The sequence below is a fragment of the Guyanagaster necrorhizus genome (genome assembly GCF_019112545.1).
Source record: "Guyanagaster necrorhizus MCA 3950 unplaced genomic scaffold BT62scaffold_17, whole genome shotgun sequence".
NCBI classification, from domain to species: domain Eukaryota; kingdom Fungi; phylum Basidiomycota; class Agaricomycetes; order Agaricales; family Physalacriaceae; genus Guyanagaster; species Guyanagaster necrorhizus.
This window is the reverse complement of record NW_025064896.1, coordinates 923,693-940,585: the sequence shown is the minus strand read 5'-3', so window position 1 is coordinate 940,585 and position 16,893 is coordinate 923,693. Positions and strand designations below refer to the sequence as shown.

Sequence of the window (16,893 nt, the reverse complement as noted above, 5' to 3'; positions counted from 1 at the left end):
CTTCATGCATTCACTGGTCAATCTCCCAAATTGACACCGCCCGACCGTCAAATCATGTTGGAAAATACAGTAAAGCACAGTTCGGGGCGAACTTCCAGAAATTGGAATCAATGCACCAGAAACAAGCCCTTGCATGTAAGACAAACTTCAATGACACAAAATGCCACTCCCGAAAGGTATATAAGCCCTTACATGGCCCTTGTCTTTCCTCAGTCTGCCTCCACAATGTCGTCTTCCAAATTCGGCCACAGTCTCAGCTACAACATCAAGTCACTTATTTCAAAACCGCAGCCACTCTCCCCTCAGTATCTCTCACCCGACGTTCCCAAAGTCCGCGTACGATGCATGCACCCCGACTGCGACGCCGTGCTAGACTCTCTCAATGCCACCATTGGCCACTTTGACAGAAACCACTGCGTCCCCATGCCGCCTTTTGTTCGGTGCCCTTACTTTGGATGCGGTGTAGTCACGCGGATGCCTGGCCATCTGAGAGCGCACTTTAAGGAGACGAAGCATCTCCCCGAGACGACGTTCTGATGTAATCGATGTGGGAGGGTTTTTGAAAGACGCGATCAGCTGAACAAGCATGCGCAGGCAATGAAAGGGAAATGCCAAGATGACAAGGACTCGTTCAAGGAGGAAGAGGAGTTTTAGGACTGTAATTATTCTGTTGAACTTTGTAAAATGTTGCTATTTTCTGGTGGGTGTGAAAAACAACATAAAACTAACGCTCGTCTCGTCAAATTGACGCTGTCCAATGGCTGGTCTCTTAGTAAGGAGGGACTTTGTTACGATCGCATGATGGACGTTGAATGTCGAACGAATCTTCAGTCCCTAGTTTAAGATTTAGTAGCCTTTAAGGGCATTCTGATGGAATCAGAGAATTGGATAGCCATACCTTGATTTTGGTACAGAGCTATGGTAGAAACGACTTCTGGAGAGAAGTCGTGGGAGAGCAGTGAACGCGAGTGTTTAACTTGAAAGAGCAAAGAGGGAGATAATTCTATTGGGAAACTCCAAATGAAGTGATGCGGTTTCAATTCTTCTCTGGCGGGGTAGACGATAACTGACAGAGCATGGATAAATAATGAAAGTCCATTAGCATATAATACAAAAACGTACCTGAGACCAGTGTGCGTCGTTATCTGACTCGTAACTCGCAATAGGTTTGCTAATGAGAAAGTGCGAGCTAATACAATACTGCAACAGTCGCTCCTAGGCCAGGATTGCGAGCCTCAAGAACCCTCGGCGCGCCCTGCTAACGCTGAAGACTCGGAGACAGAAGCCAGAACACTCGAATACAAGCACTCAAGATATGAGGCCTGTCCGATACTCCCTATATCATTCATTCTTTTGTCGTTGGTCGGTGTTCGCACGAACAAGTACCTGTTATTATGAAAAACTATGGTTCAAGTGTATTTGAGTATTTGAGCACGAGATTGCGCGGGCCACTACATCCGGGGTGGTCCGATTTCTCAACGGGTTTATTACTGGCTGGCGGGGATACATATCAATGCTCGATTCTTTATCAGCAACACGATAACATTTTGTTCCCCGCTATCACCTACATCACAGTCCATGACAGATAAAATAGTTGAACGGATTCATGGAGCTGAATTATCACTGTCATGACGTATAAATAAATATATACGGAGTCAATGGATGGTATCAATAACCTTGACGACATAATGAAAACCTCCGAAGATGTGGTAGGTCAATTACTTTGATCAAGGTTCGCCCAACATTGATGGAGAAATCGACGTACTCCAGCTGAAGAAAGAAAAAAATACCTTCATCGGCTCGCACCAGATCCAACATGGTTATTCAGCTTTAAAACACCGAATCGTTAGCGGTGAAGCAATGATCACCAGAAACGGGAGATGATCATCCGAGTTGGAATGACGAGTAACGGATCCAACCCCACATATAACACGAGAAAGGTACAGTATACGCGCGATTCGCATGGGGCCGACCGTCGTCCGCCCGAGAAGAAAGATAAAGAACTGTCCAATCAGGCAAACCGTGTAGTAAGATAGAGCTTCTTCGCGAGTTCTATTCATGGCAGCGGTGATATCTTCAGCACTGAACAGAGCTATCACCGCATGAGTATCCCGATTTTGGTAGAACAGCGACCGCATCCAAGTCCTGTAGGTGAACTGAAACATTTTGATTGTATTCCCGAAGTCCTGGATCTGAACGTTAACGTAGACCGCGAACACCGTCAGAGATTCAGATAAGATGATGAAGGCGCTGAATTCTCACTGTCACTATGTAGTCTTTAGAGATACCGAGTCAATGGATGATATCAGTACTCACGAAGCCCCGTCGACATAATGAAAAACCCGGATCAGAATGTGACATTGTAGCAGCTTCTCCCAGGCCAAGGAGGGAAAGAGAACTGTCGAGATGACGAGGTAGCAGATCAAACCTTACACGGACTTGGAACGCGAAAAAGGTACGCAAAGACTTGCACGTTGCCGACCGTCGTCCGCCCGAGAAAAGAAAAGATGGGAACTCCCAAGATAGAATAACAGCGCAAAAGAGTCTTATTCAACAAATCAGCGCTTCATCATTGGTACTGAACGGAGACACGGAGACACATCCGTATTGATATGTAGAGAGCACATTGACCAGCACTTCGATGCGGCTTCCTCCGCCAAGATCATCATCCCGATTGCACTCGCGAGTTCGCAACGCTAACTATCTGATCCCCTAGCCACGAATTATATGTAAGCCGGAGATGACTCGGACGGGAATTCTCAGCTCTGATATCATGATTAAGCAGCTTGAACGACGGATCAGCAAACGATGATGATGTGGATATGAGATTCCGAGTCGAAGACTAGACACATGCTCCTCTAATCTAGTCAGACCGTTACCAGTACAGAAAGGCGAACCTTAACGGAGGGCTGATCCTATCAAAAAGGCGGCGGCGCATCCCAAGATTAAGGAACAAAGAGATGAAGAACGTTCGTTCTCCCCAGTTTCCCAGATAAAGCATTTCCAAGATTCATGCGGGTTAGGCATGTATGCAACGAGGTCAAGATCCGACAAAGAGCGCAGCATGGGGTGAGGTACGTCCAACTATCTACAATGCTGGATGGAGCAAGGCAGGTGAAAGGCAAGCTTGATACGACCTCAAAGTCATGCTTGCCTGTTTCGGTTTCGGTTTGAGTTGCCGAACTGAGAATTTTGATTCACAATCCCGCCGGCTTAGGTTGCCAGCAAGACACACGTCGGCGGAGTCGGATACGAGCCTTTAAATTGACATGGTAACCGCTCAAGGGGCTGGTGAAATAATCTTTTTTTTTTCCCGGCAAAAGAGAGGAGGCGGAATTGGAGGCGGAAAATGGGCGGTCCGCCGTGGAGCGGAAGGCGGATAAAAAGTTCACATGGGACACGCCCGCCTGCACATGAAAAGGCGCATGGTCTTTACGGCGACACGGGGTCGATGGGAGCGACAACGGATTTGATAGTTACGAGATATTCATATTATGATTCTATAGATAGCCAAGAGCGCCCGGTTCGTTTCAATACGAGTCATCAGCATCTTGATACTGATTTCGTTCAACTGAATGAAGGAAATACCGCTTAATACCCAAACGGATATGTATTACAATAGTTTGGTAGTTAGAAGGATATATGTGCAGGTAACATTACAGAAGTGAGAAAACAATGGCAACATAGATAGATAGATAGATACCCGAAAATGTGATGCATGTAGAAATACAGATGAATATTCCAAGAAGCCCCATAACCCAGATAATGCGCGACGAAGAGAGAGAAAGGAAAATCGAATGCTTGGCAGCGGATGTAGCGTGGAGGATGAAGGCTAGGCTACGCGCCGCAGTGAATCATCTCCCAGTCGTCGCCTCTCGACACATTGACCCACGGTTCGGCCATCGAGTCACCCATGATAACATCATCGTCTGCAGCCCGTTTCTCAAACGAGTCCATCCCCCCCTCGGTCACAATTCGCTCAAGCTCGCGCGTGGCATTGGCAATGCTCATCGCGATCCGCGGCCCCATGTTCAGCACCTTCTGGCCCTCGGACGTTGACCGCATACATGTCTGTATGGCTATTCGGTGCAGGTCCGGCTCCGCTTTTCCTTTTCGCGGACGAGAAAAGGGTGAGGAGCACGAAGAGGTGCGCGAAGAGGGGGAGAGAGGAGAGGAGACGCGTGGCGCTGAGGAATACGTGGCATGGGAAATGGTGGCGCTAGAGCCTGACGACGTCGACGCGACTGGAGCAGGCGGCGCTGGGCGCGCTTGCCTCTGGCGAGTGTTGTAGGGGTCGGTAATAGGAGCGAGGCTCAGGGCCATCGACGCCTCGAGACAGGCCCGAAAGTCGCCGCCTGCTGGTGGTGGGGCCATGCTGAGTTTCCGTCCTCGACATCTGCCCCGTGTAGGTGGCGTCATGTAAATCGACTGCTGCGGCTGGTTGGGCAGGTCCGTGAGAGAAAGGTAAGAATGGGTTCTCCTTAGGCCGGACATGTTTCGCTGCTTCTTGTGAGGTGGCTCGCCTTCAAAGATGGTGGTGGTGGTAGTGGAAGACGAAGGATAAAGGCGCTTGGTAGAGGTGGGAAGCTCGGCAGTGGTGGTGGTGGTGGCGGTGGAAGTGAAAGAGTACAAGGGCGTGGACATCAAAGTGAAAAGGCCGTCCCGTCCATGACATTTATAGCCGTTTCTAATTTTCCACGCTTGCTGTTATCCCGGATGACATAATCCGGGAACTTCCTTGTATCCAGATCGATCTAAGATGCATCTCCTTTGTTCTCCTCCGTTCTTTTTGTTCCGGTTCTCTATTCGCTTAACGTCAGCGCTTGTTCACCATATGGATACATCTTTGTGAAATGAATGATTCAAGACATCCGCTGGTCCTCATTTCTAGGTACTGCGTGGCACTTGACGATATCGCCACGATGGGGGGGGGGGATATCTATAGAACTATAGAATTCCGGTACCCATGGACTCGGTGAAGTAATACGGACGGACTCTGTGGGAGCGCTCGTCTCTTCAACGCCTCATGCACAGTCCGGACCAACAGGCCCTCCCGCTCTGCATTATACGGTGCTCCGGCTACTCCAACCCGGGACCATATGCTCCGTCTCCATGATATCGGAAAATGATTCCTGGCTCTACTGCATGATCATCGCTGCGATGCTGTTGTCGACGAAACGGAACTTATACACAGCAAGCACCGCCACCATCTAGACGCTACTTGGATTAGTCCGAGCTCAAGTCCCAACAATCACCCTCTATCCTCTTGATCAGGACCTTGGCTCTCGCCGTTCTATCTACTCTGGCCTCTTTCCGCCTGTTCTGTCCCAGGTACGTTCAACAGGAACTGGCATCAACAGGAACTGGCATCAACAAACTGGTCTCGTTGAAACACGCTAATAATGACCCTCCCCCAAGTTCCACCCGTTCCTGTATTTGACTTCTCGCCGCGGTATCTACTTTGACCTCCGGCACTTCACCCCAAGGAAATAGAATAGGATATCAATCAACTGTTATCGACGAAACGTGTTCATTGCAAGTTGCAAGATATGACTCCTTGATTATCGTAATGATCAAGCACACAATGGAAACGCTTCATCATCAGTATGGACATGTTTTCCTTTCAGTGCTGATAATCACGCGCATCTCGCTTAGCTATGTTTCGTTAGCTGCACGCACTTGCTGCCATGGAAACTACTAGAACATCCTAGAAATGTATCGACTGCCTTCGATAATGGCTATGAGACACTTGCTTGCAATCTCTTCAGGCTACCAGCCAAGCACACCAACTCAGGAACGTAGAATAGGAAGTGTTATCCAGAGTACGCCAATCCTCGACGCGATTATCGGAATGATCTGCGCGAACCATGGAAAACTCTGGTGTCGATCATTTCTACTTGTTTTCGCCCGATAATCAATGCACACTCGCCCCGTTAGGCTTGGTTGGAAAATTTTGCCCGGCAACCATGGAAACGTGTTTACTTCGTGGTCTTGCTAGAGACGCCCCACCGAGCCATTTAGGACACGCGGAAGACCATTACACTTTAGCTGAACAACAGATTTTAGGTCCCTGACGGCTTGACTCCAGAACCAGGCGCTGTGTTCGCCATATGCGGCTTTGTTCGTTCCTACAACCTCGACCTTCATCTGTTGTCTCAATAATCATGAGCAGCTTTCTCTTATTGACGTCTGGTACCTAATAGCCCCCCTTCATTTCCTTCAGTGACCGGGGCCGGGAACGATGCTACTGTTCTCATGCTCAGCAGCCTCCTCTACATTTTCCTAATTCAGGTTAGTAATTGTTTCCCTTTCTCATGTACTTCCCCCGGGCTAAGCACCTTCCTGATACGATCGATTCTTTCGAGTAGTTTCCCAGACTTTTGCTGTCCCTGATTAGTGGCCTGCCTGCCTTCCTACGACGGGGCCGGCTCGTTGGGATTCGGGAAGACAAGGAAAGACACCCGCGGTCCCGTATATTTTCCTGATCCGGCTGTGTTGGTTCGGGTGTTTCCCCACACCGTACCTCATTGCACGAGTTTGGTCTTGCGGGTCCGCGTGTTTTCCTGTCAATGTCATGGTTCTAGAACACCGCCCCGGGAATCACTCCCAAGTCCTCGAGACGGTGACAATAAATTACCTCTTTTCAAATCTTCCTGGCTGGAACATGTCAGGACGCAGGCAAATTACCCTCTAGTCCTCGAGACGGCCCGACTTTCTTCCTCTGTTACTGTGCTGGAACATGTCGTTGTCAGACCACATTAGCATTTTGCTCTCGGACGTACGTCCATTTCATGGTAGACGCGTTTCATCGAGGAACGAAGGTCCTGGAACAATCGAGGAACAATTGGACAGTTCATATCCGTTAGCCTTTCTCTCGTGCTACCTGATCCGAGTCTACCTCATTCGGCGGTGTCTTGATTATTCTTGTGGGCGTACTGTACCTTGTTGCCGAGTCTGCATTCCCCACCTTCAAGCCACGACGTCGATTTCCTCATCTGGCCCTGTTAGTGCTTTCCCTTTCCTCTGCATTGTTACGACACCAGTTGAGTCTTGTTCGCATATCACTCCGGATATTATTTGACTTCGTTCTAGAATACCGTGTCAAATTTGGATTCGGAACTCGAAGACAACTCAAACTTCGCTTTTCTGGTTTCAGTAAATTCATTCCGTGGCTGGATTCCATATCGCGCCACGAATACTTGTCCTCTTTTGTTGAAGAATCATCATCGTACCTGACTTTAGGGTCCGGATTGCAATTAAATCATAGCGCATCTGCCCGTATGTCCAGTCCTTCGGACGGTTCCGCGTCTAATTTATCCTCTTAAAAAAAAACACGATCGCGAGCCTTCTCTCCATACACATGACCATTTCCCGAGAAAAACCTTGGTTAATCGGAACGTTTAGGCCAGGGTGGCCCCAACGTTCGACAGTTCGCTCCAAGGGCTCGACACTAGCGTCGCACTTTCCCGAATTTCCTCGGTCCTCCGAGAATATCCGACCTTCATTTTGTTCCTTTCACCCCTGGACGAAATAAAACCTAGGAGGCGTTCAACGGAATTCACCGAGCTGCAGAAACAACACGAACCCTTCATGACGCTCCGTGCGTATTGATGCGCCACCGTTTCTCTTACCCCACTCATCCCCATCCCTGATCTTCGATTCACGCCGACTCCTACTTCTTTTCTTGATCCGGAAAGACAATAAGTCGCATGGACGCTGAGGAAGAAAAACTTCACCTTCTTAATTTTCCTTCAGCGTGGTTCGAAGATGCTTGGACGTCCACCTGCTTGGTGTTTCCTGGATTGCGTGATGCAACCCTGGCAACAAGCCTTGGCTTGACGTCCGATACGGTCGACTATCAGGCTTATTCCCTGCGACGAACAGCATCGTTAACGAACAATTTTCCAGTCGTTACTACATTTATCAGATCACGATCCTCTCGATGTCATGGTGACGAAGGGGTCAGGGAGGGGTCAGCTAAAGGGTCGTTGTTGGATGCTTCACCCTTTGAGTCTATCAGATGACACCCGAAATTACGGACTAGTCTGCCGTTCGACGTCTCCGCAGCCACTTTTTCATGATGCTTCATCCGATTCTGAACTTCTATTAATTGTAGGTCAGAAATGCCATCTTTCTTTTTTATTCCTCTTTAAAGCTCCTAAATTAGCATTGATCGCGACGCCGTCGTTAATATCCCTGCGTCTTGTGTTCACCTCCACCTGTCTTATCCTTATATAAATTACTACGAAGCCTACTCGGCAATTCCCATCCCCCTTTGACATACATCTCAATAACGACATGATTTACTTGCGCGCTTATCGCGTCTCCACTTATCTTTGCGACTCTCATAATCAGCGCTGTCACTCGGTTGCTGATATTAATCTGCCGTACAGTGAATCTCAACCTTTTGATATCCATCTGTCGCTGCGCCTTGAATTAATAAGTCGGGTAACGCAACGACGAACCTCCGGATTCTCTGAGCACCTCGTGGCAGTTCAACACATGCGTAGCCCATGATGTATGATGCATGAGCGCATGAGCGCACGAAGTTCTGAACACTGATTTCAAACACCGCATCTGAAATTATGACGCATAGTAAACTTCGAAAAAGACATCAGTGGCTGTGTCTCACTTCTTTGTTTCTTCTCAAATTTCCTCATGCGAACATTGAAGTCTTCGACATTAATGATCTCAACATTGAGAAGCCTGAAAAGTCGGACCAGACTCGTAATGGGCATACGCCACTGCTGCTTGCTTTTGTCTGTCGCTCTCTTGTCCTTCCTTTTTTGCTGCTTCTCATCTGTTATCCTTTTTGTGAGAGCCATCTGAAGCTAGTATCTGTTCCGTATGCGACTCGGTTATATACTATGCTCTCGCGTATGCAGAACAAGGCGCCACAGGAGAGAAATCTCCTTATCGATCACTCCGAGCCCCAATAAAGGCCTTCTTGTACTTCCTTGAGATGTCGGTGCCATACTTCCCAAGAACACCACAAGATAAATGTAACGATAGCTTTTACGTCTATCCTGGAACGAAAAACGTTCGCCGCTACCTACCTACGTGGCCTTGGACTTGCCAACGAAATCCGCTGATAAGGAGATATCGAGACTAGGCCAGAGTCACCTGTCCTCCAGATGTCAATCACAAAATAATACAATACTATGTGGCTGGCATCAGCGAAGTCCTGAAGGACTACCGCTTCTATCTTCTGTGGAATAATCGCGCGCGTATTACCAATACTGGTACTCAATTGTCGTCTCATCATGGTCACTTGTTGACCCGACGACTCGGAACTGCTTGAAGTTGATGGTACTCAGAGCACCCATTCCAGTCAGCACAGGCTTATCTATGGTTCCGAGCAATCAGTTCTAGCACTAGCTGGAACTTCGCTTACAGGCTGATGGTCTTACGACTAACAATCGCCAACTTCAAGTTAGCCCTAATGCTTTCCTCCTCACATTTTCTAGAATGTGCGCCGCTTCCGATGGGACGTCCATGTCATTTCCTTCTGACTGTATTACACTACGCTCGTTCGTGGTGCCTTTTCGCATGGAACTGCGAATCTGCCAATGTGGTTATAGGGTGCGGTGATATCTCCGGCCTGTACTGGAGATATCAAACACTGATTTGGCGAATAGAAGTCTTACGCCGCTAGAGAAGTCTGGCCCTGCTATGTGTCCTGTGTGATTGGCTAGCTTTATTCTCGTAACTAAATAACCCTTGGCACATGCCAGCCTTGAAGGACCTGCATGCAAGACCGTATGGTGTTGATCCTTTACAACCCTTCATCATCTTGTCTCTGGTGATCATCGCTCGTTCTGGTGTTTTCGAAAGTCCTGGTCGTATACACATGTACATTTTGCGCCTTCCATGGTCCGTAATCCGGTGAGCTGGGTCAACTTCTGAATCTCGGAGGAGCTCATCACCCCTCTGCATCGTCGTCCGGGGGACGGGGGAGAGGGGACTAATCGTGCCGTTAATCTTTCATGAGGATCAGCATAGCATCACTTACCAACTTCATGTATCCTCATGGATTTAATCCCAAGGTAATATCGATGTTACATACGATGGGAATGGGTCTATCTCTCGTTGTATTCCAGGACCATCATCAGCCAACCTAGGTACAGCAAACTTGAGTGATCATGATACATCTTTGATAGATGATATCGGCAAGGATTACTCACGCATGACTTGAAAGCGGTATCGAACGTTGATATGTGCTCACATCAATAGTCAGCTATCTATTCTGACGATGAACGGAACGGGTCTTTTCGACTCGTTGAGCTGAGCGTACCCTAATCATTCAGGAGGTAGCAAAAAAGGATCTCGTAAGTATGTCGTTGGTCGTGATGCGAAGCTCGTCAGGGCATTTACCTGGGGAATTCTGCGAGCAGTGCAACAAAAGTGTAAGAGCGGGTGATTGAAAAGATCAGGTTTTAGGAAGATAGGCACATTGCGTCCATGGAAACGTTAGCTCGGTTATGCCGATTCAATGATCTCTCACAGAGTGAATACAACACAAGAGTTGCTGTTTTATAATCTCAATGGGGAACAACGCCATCAGAAAACGTAGAGCGACTGATATTTTTCAGCATTATATAAACCGAAGCTGCCCGAGCCGAGCCAAGATAGAGCCTCCTTCAAGGAAATTCCGAGGAACAAAGGCAAAGTCTCTTCAATGTTCCGTCAATATAAAGTAAAGCTTCTGCCAGAGGCCCGGAGAAGAAGAAAGCACCCAAAAAGCACCATCTCCCAGATCCGACAACTGTAACCCTAAGCAGTTCGTTTTCTATATGCGAGTTAGCGTCGTTTACTCTCCAAGCTCGGAAAGATAGACAAATGACGGCGAAAAGTCTGAAAACTAGATATTAGTTCCCTTTCTAAAGAGGTGGTTCATATCCAATACTGTCCACGACAGAAAAGGATCCCGGGATTGAGTTAGGGTATTTGAAGAGGCTTTGCACGACGGTGCTGCAATAAAAGCCAACAAGAAGCACCAGCTCGCTATCATTTATAGAGAAGTTGAGTTGACCGCGTCCTAGAATTTAGCAATACTTTCTCTGCTGGCAGACGTAAAGAGGCTGACATCAATACTGTCGATCTAACCGCGTGCGACCGAGGACGGCAATTGCCGAGACCTCTCTACTATACACCTCTTGGCTCTGCAACCTGCCCAATTTTTATTGCTAAATTGCTGCATTCTCCTAGGTATAGAACTCTCAGTTTGAGTATTTATGTCGCAACATACTGAGGTACGATTTATAGAATGCATTCGTGCACGCACTGTGGAAATATTTGTCCATCCATTTACCCCTATACCGACGCCCAAGACGCAGAAATCTTCAATCGTTTAAGACGCAATACATTTCCCTCGCCAACCGATGCTGCTCGTCTGAAATCCGAGATCACTTTCCTGGAAGGAGAAATAAAAGATTTGAGCTCACTTCTCGATACACTTGAGCACGAAAAGCAGCAGCGGGAGAGAGCGAAAGAGATTCGACAATCCCTGCTCTCACCGATACGTCGCATTCCTCTCGAAATATGGGCTGAGATCTTCCTCTATGCCATCCCAGAACCGCTTCCTTTTCTTGATTTTAAAGGAAACCTGATTTCTGAGGTAGACTCAGACATCACGACGATGGATTCGCCGTGGCTCCTCACACACGTGTCCAGCTACTGGCGGAAACTTGCAATTTCTATCCCAGCTTTATGGGCAACTGTATCGCTTACACCAGACCTAATTCCTCCGCAGGAGTCGCTTATGCGACTTCAGCTTGATCGTTCGCAGGACTTCCCCTTACACCTTCAACTCCGAATTGAAGAGTACGATTCCGAGGACATTTCACGGCTTCGGACACTCCTCTTTCCACTTTTCCACCGCTGTTCTACACTCGAATTAGCCACACCCAGTGCGGCGATCATTGAGAACTTATGCTGCCACCCTGCAGGTTTACCATCGTTACGTACGTTAACGATTCGCCGTGTATCTGGGGTTCAGCCTGACAACTCAAAGACGCATGATGAAAATGTCAGCGTGTTCATGAAATCCCTCCACCTTCGCGCTGTGAATGCAGACTTCTCCCTCGTCGAACTCTCCCTTCCTCTAACGACACTCAGGTCGCTCGTCCGAGTCCCACTGGCGACGTTCGAACAAATACAGGGTATCGTAAACGCAGCACCGGAGTTGGAACATCTCGATTTTTCGTTCGTCGAGATGGGCTCGGGCCTCAGCATACCACGGTGTGAAGGTTTGCCGATGATTACGCACAACAAGTTGCGCCGGCTGCGTTTGTCAACAACGCCATCCGAAATTCTATCGTGCCTAAAGCTTCCCGCCCTTCGGCATCTGGCGCTTGAGGAGGGCGGATTCATGAACGGTCGGATGGAGACGTTATTTGACTTTCTCCGAAGGTCGGGGTGTGTGCTGGACGATCTCACCATCATGCATACGCAGGATATATTTCCTCTTCTGCGCGCCGTACTCGAATATTCGTCGCACTCATTGACACGGTTGGCAATCATTGTGCCGTGGGTCACGGCTCAGGATATATATCGTCTCCTCACAATGACCCCTGAATCGGAACTCGTGCCTAATCTACAGAAACTGTCCATACAAGACTGGCCTGACCATGTCCCCACCGGCATGACGACTTTTTTTGGACCGGGACCGAACTCTCTTTCGTTTTACGAGATGGTCTGGTCACGGAGGTCAAGGCTAAATTTCGTTTCCCTGTTTTCACGGGAAATACACGTTCTGACTCCTGATCTGGAGGCACACGTATCTCGTCTTCAGGACAGTGGCATCACCGTCGAGCTTTTTGGTTTTAGTTTCTTCACACGTCGTCGTATCTTTCCATAATGAATCGATGCGGGTCCCTTGTTATTTCTTTCCGCCATAAGTCCTCCTTTATGTATCTCATGTCCAATATGGTTGTATATTAATTTCATAATTCCCGGGCCTGTGTCATCTGTCCAGTCAATTGAACGTGAACGTTGAGGTATAAGCTTGCGAATGCCTCATAAGGTACTGACTAAGATCAGAGGACTTGTCCGTCGTCGTATCGTCGTTGTTGTCTCACATTTCTTGTCTGTTCCACGACCGGCAAAATTTTTCTTGTTACAGTCTTAAAGTACGAGAGAAAACGTGTTTAAGAGTTGATGATGCAGAGATGAGAGAGCCAGGCTAGAGGAGGTACGACGACATATTAGCCGGTCATTCAGACACTTGGAATAATTTTACTGTTGCGATTGACCGTCGAGAATACAAACGCCTAAATAATTCAAATGGATGTCCAACCCTCGAACCCTCGCCTCAGAAATGATGGCACCAAAAGAATAAAAATCCACCATCTTTCGAACGGCTTTCACCCCCGCATTACTAATTTCCAGACAGAGATAACGGAGGCGGGAGTCAGGCTCCTTCACCCATCTCGATCGAATCATCGCGAATATTTCGTTGTGGATCTCCATGAAGACAGAGAATGTTTGGGAGGACTGGTACTGTTCAGTCATTTCCAGTCGCATCAACATGGGCAGAAAATCGGAGGCTGTGAGGGCAATGAACATTACCCTGGCATTTGCCAGGTTAACAGTAATCTGAAGCTCGGTCAGCGATGATTGGGGCCAGAGGATATGAATGAGCGTCGAAGCAGGAAAAACAGCTCTCAGAGCGAACTTGTGAAGTTTGCACATCGAACGCTCGACCAAAGCGGATAATTCGTGGACACTAGCGCCGGCAAACTGGAAATCTGTGCAAGGCTGGAAAATCTCCAATTCTTCCAGGGATGGGAAACTGAATGTCTCCATCCATGCGAACTCTGCCTGTAGAACTACGAGCTGGCGGAGATTGTTGTGAATGAGGGGTTGCGCGAGTGGATCTGAAGCCGGATCGTGAAAGGATACTTCTAGTGTATCGAGGTGGCGCGCTTTAGATAAGAACTGGTGCAGTTCCTCAGCGGTGTAAAAGTCGCCATGAAATTCACGTAGCTGTGAAGCAGGGAGGGAGATGTTTGCCACCGTGTACAGGCCGAACAGACTAACACCTGTAAGTTTTGGTGCACTGTGAAAAATGCTGAACGTGTCTTCCTCTTCAAAATCGTCTTCATCATCCGATGAGGGAACGAAAATATCTAAAAACCGTAGTTCGGGAAGGTTCTGCGCGAGATCTAGCAGCTCCCAGATTCCTTTTTGCGGAATAAGGATGCTAAGGCCTGCACAGCGGGGAAAGTGGGGAAAGAGTACACGAAAAACGCTCCGGATGGCTTTTCCGGAGGCCTTTTCGTCGAACGTAAGGTCAATTTTGAAGAGAGACTGATCTGATCGACGGAGGAAATGTTTGAGAACACAAAGGACTCTCCGATCGTAGCTGTGCACAGACAGAATAACCATGGACCACAGCCATTTGACAGATTTTATTATGTCTCTCCACGACCTGCAGACATGACCGAGAACCCAAGGTGCTTGGTTGATATCGGCGTGGTTGTCTGCACTCCATGACAGCCAGATAAAAATCTCGAGGAGGATATCGCGAGGAAATAGGGATAGGTCAGACGGTATGGCTTCTGGTACGGCACCATCAATAACTGGGATGTTTGTGCTGCAATGATAGCTTTGAACGTTGGTTTCCATCTGTACGGCTGTCATGACAAGTGGCTGCAGTGGTGGCTGTGCGTCTTGTCGTATCTCGTCGGCATAGTCGGCCGACGCACTGCACTTGAAACTTGAAACTTGGATGCCGCCTTTTTTGCACTTTGACTAGAATTCAATGCCTTCATAGCTCGAAGCCCGAAGAGTTGGGTTTGCTTGGAGCGTCGACTTTAAATAATTGAAAATTTATTTTCACTAAGTATATATATCTGTCAGTAATAGGAAGCCGACGAGCAATTCAATCCGTGCCCTTCATTGAACCTTTCCGAACAGCAATAAATAGCAAAGACAATCTGCCCAGCTCGACTGATGTAAGCAATGATCGTACTGTCGTCCGACTTGCGATTGACTGATTGTAATCGACAGCCATCTCTCAGCAACTCGTGGTGTCTCGAAGACATTTCCACCGCTCCTAACCTGTTCACTGTATCTGGTGATATATTACAGGCAGCTTGAAGGTGCGTTAACGTGGTTTGTTTGTGGTCCAACTCCAACTCTACCGCAGATTCTACTACCGTGCCATGGACCAACCGTATACCGACAGACACGAATCCCAAATCTACGCCTATCTACGATCCGATTTCATACCCACAGATGGCGAAATGGCCCAGATCCTTTCCGACGTGTCTTTCTTAACAAAGGAGCTGGAAAGCACCAACTGCAATGAGCGAGTGAAGAAGCAGAAAGCCCTAAACATTAGACGATCAATCCTTGCACCCATCCGTCGACTCCCTGTCGAAATTTTGCTCGAAATATTCTCTCTTCTTCCTCCGGAGCGTCCTCCAAGCAATCGCCATCAATTTTATGCTCTACCCTCACGTCCATCCAACACCCGAGACATGCCATGGGTACTGAGTCACGTATCGGCTTTCTGGCATGCCACGTCTCTTGCTTCTCCCCCATTATGGACGCATATCTACATCGCGTCAAAGTATGCGAAAATGGAGCAGTTTCTCATACAAACCACCCTTGCACGCTCCCAGGATTGTCCGCTAGATCTTTGCATTTGCATGGATTTGGAGGATCCAGAGTGTGAAGAGATTGTCATAAAATCCCTTACACTCGCAGCGCCGCGCTGCGTATCGCTGAGGCTCGACATTCCCGCTCCAACGTTGATGGCACTTTCACTTTCATGCTCATTCCCGCGCCTTCAGCATCTGGAATTGCATGTCGATATTCACCCCGCTGATCTTACTACGAGTGTCGATGTGTTCATGAAATCGGTGCAATTACATAGCGTGCGCTTCATGGAAGTACGCGTACCAGAACAGATCCAGCTCCCGCTTACGGAACTGCATGTCCTGTCCCAGGTGTTTGTAGACTCTTATGATCAGCTCGCGGTCATACTGAAGGAGGCGAAGGGTTTAGTTTCGTTGGATGCTTGGCCTTCGGGAGCCTATGCCTCCTCTCTTGTTGGGTCCGCGGCTGAGAAGATCACCCACAGCAATTTGCGCTGCCTTGATACAGGCTACTCGGCGCTAGAACACCTCTCACTTCCTGCACTGGATCATCTGACGTTGGATGAAGACGATATGCAGCACGAGACGGAGGAGAAGATGCAGGTGCTTCCAGACTTCTTGCAGCGATCTAAGTGCCACCTCCGTCGTCTGCGTCTGATGCACTATGGTCGTGTGGCGAAGATTCTACCATTGATCCTCGGTTCGCCTTCGTTCATAACGCTTACGCGACTGGACATATATGTGGAATCTGTAGAAGTCTACGCCCTCCTAGGGGACATTAGATTGATGCCGCAGCTACGCCATTTGTCAATCTGCGACGGATTTGAGAATGAGAATGAGACGTCATTCTTCGGTGTATGCGCGGAACCGTTCCATGCGATAATTGAGGCGCGGAGGAACCAATTAAGAGGGCTGACACTTACTTCGCTCGAGGTAGAGAGGATGACTCCAGAGCTGCTGGAACATATAAGGGAAATTGCAGAGGATGGTATTGAGGTGGAATTTATAGGACGTGGTTTAGACCAGCTCTATCCTCCATAAACAATAGATCCCTTCAAGAGTTTTGAATATAATTTTACAACTTCTTTACAAAAGTATGACAGGACTAAGGATTTCACATGAATGTTCAATGAAATTGCATTACAAGGACAACCTCATGAAATGACCACCGCAGGACTCGAACCTGCAACCTTTTGGTACCATTTAGCAATCGAAGCCAAACGCGCTACCATTGCGCCAGGAAGCCATGTCATAAAATTTGATGGGATTATAATGATAGTGTCAAAGA

The 16,893-nt window shown here is 48.1% G+C and overlaps 7 protein-coding genes and 1 non-coding gene across 8 annotated transcripts; 4 read left to right on the top strand and 4 right to left on the bottom strand.

Annotated features, from left to right (window-relative positions):
* The first annotated feature begins 185 nt into the window (after nucleotides 1–185).
* Nucleotides 186–790, top strand: BT62DRAFT_933864 (uncharacterized protein). Its single transcript, XM_043186628.1, has 2 exons — nucleotides 186–667; nucleotides 730–790. The coding sequence occupies exon 1, from the start codon at nucleotides 226–228 to the stop codon at nucleotides 535–537; it is 312 nt and encodes a 103-aa protein (XP_043038311.1). The 5' UTR covers nucleotides 186–225; the 3' UTR covers nucleotides 538–667; nucleotides 730–790.
* Nucleotides 791–1,880: 1,090 nt separating this feature from the next.
* On the top strand, nucleotides 1,881–3,268 carry BT62DRAFT_995273 (uncharacterized protein; the record flags this gene model as incomplete). The annotated part of the gene is made up of 6 exons (XM_043190517.1): nucleotides 1,881–2,027; nucleotides 2,370–2,455; nucleotides 2,717–2,729; nucleotides 2,868–2,969; nucleotides 3,024–3,074; nucleotides 3,218–3,268. 6 exons carry the CDS (start codon nucleotides 1,881–1,883, stop codon nucleotides 3,266–3,268), a joined length of 450 nt encoding a protein of 149 aa, XP_043038310.1.
* A 197-nt stretch (nucleotides 3,269–3,465) lies between these two features.
* BT62DRAFT_228520 (uncharacterized protein) lies at nucleotides 3,466–4,779 on the bottom strand. The gene has a single exon (XM_043180139.1). It carries the CDS (start codon nucleotides 4,642–4,644, stop codon nucleotides 3,838–3,840), a length of 807 nt encoding a protein of 268 aa, XP_043038309.1. The 5' UTR covers nucleotides 4,645–4,779; the 3' UTR covers nucleotides 3,466–3,837.
* Nucleotides 4,780–8,187: 3,408 nt separating this feature from the next.
* BT62DRAFT_1007833 (uncharacterized protein) lies at nucleotides 8,188–8,738 on the bottom strand (the record flags this gene model as incomplete). The annotated part of the gene is made up of 3 exons (XM_043177389.1): nucleotides 8,188–8,382; nucleotides 8,405–8,577; nucleotides 8,633–8,738. 3 exons carry the CDS (start codon nucleotides 8,736–8,738, stop codon nucleotides 8,188–8,190), a joined length of 474 nt encoding a protein of 157 aa, XP_043038308.1.
* Nucleotides 8,739–11,139: 2,401 nt separating this feature from the next.
* On the top strand, nucleotides 11,140–12,973 carry BT62DRAFT_995271 (uncharacterized protein). The gene is made up of 2 exons (XM_043190516.1): nucleotides 11,140–11,208; nucleotides 11,266–12,973. The coding sequence occupies exon 2, from the start codon at nucleotides 11,267–11,269 to the stop codon at nucleotides 12,857–12,859; it is 1,593 nt and encodes a 530-aa protein (XP_043038307.1). The 5' UTR covers nucleotides 11,140–11,208; nucleotide 11,266; the 3' UTR covers nucleotides 12,860–12,973.
* Nucleotides 12,974–13,236: 263 nt separating this feature from the next.
* BT62DRAFT_1077559 (uncharacterized protein) lies at nucleotides 13,237–14,677 on the bottom strand (the record flags this gene model as incomplete). The annotated part of the gene is made up of 1 exon (XM_043179311.1): nucleotides 13,237–14,677. Exon 1 carries the CDS (start codon nucleotides 14,641–14,643, stop codon nucleotides 13,237–13,239), a length of 1,407 nt encoding a protein of 468 aa, XP_043038306.1. The 5' UTR covers nucleotides 14,644–14,677.
* Nucleotides 14,678–14,973: 296 nt separating this feature from the next.
* BT62DRAFT_995269 (uncharacterized protein) lies at nucleotides 14,974–16,709 on the top strand. The gene is made up of 2 exons (XM_043190515.1): nucleotides 14,974–15,104; nucleotides 15,152–16,709. The coding sequence occupies exon 2, from the start codon at nucleotides 15,168–15,170 to the stop codon at nucleotides 16,644–16,646; it is 1,479 nt and encodes a 492-aa protein (XP_043038305.1). The 5' UTR covers nucleotides 14,974–15,104; nucleotides 15,152–15,167; the 3' UTR covers nucleotides 16,647–16,709.
* A 58-nt stretch (nucleotides 16,710–16,767) lies between these two features.
* On the bottom strand, nucleotides 16,768–16,851 carry BT62DRAFT_t122. The gene has a single exon. It is a non-coding gene; the product is annotated as a tRNA-Arg (tRNA).
* Nucleotides 16,852–16,893: the final 42 nt, after the last annotated feature.

Bases quoted from the DNA above. Each gene is read 5' to 3' on its own strand.
- BT62DRAFT_933864 (XM_043186628.1), top strand. From the start codon at position 226: ATGTCGTCTTCCAAATTCGGCCACAGTCTCAGCTACAACATCAAGTCA.
- BT62DRAFT_228520 (XM_043180139.1), bottom strand. From the start codon at position 4,644: ATGTCCACGCCCTTGTACTCTTTCACTTCCACCGCCACCACCACCACC.
- BT62DRAFT_995271 (XM_043190516.1), top strand. From the start codon at position 11,267: ATGCATTCGTGCACGCACTGTGGAAATATTTGTCCATCCATTTACCCC.
- BT62DRAFT_995269 (XM_043190515.1), top strand. From the start codon at position 15,168: ATGGACCAACCGTATACCGACAGACACGAATCCCAAATCTACGCCTAT.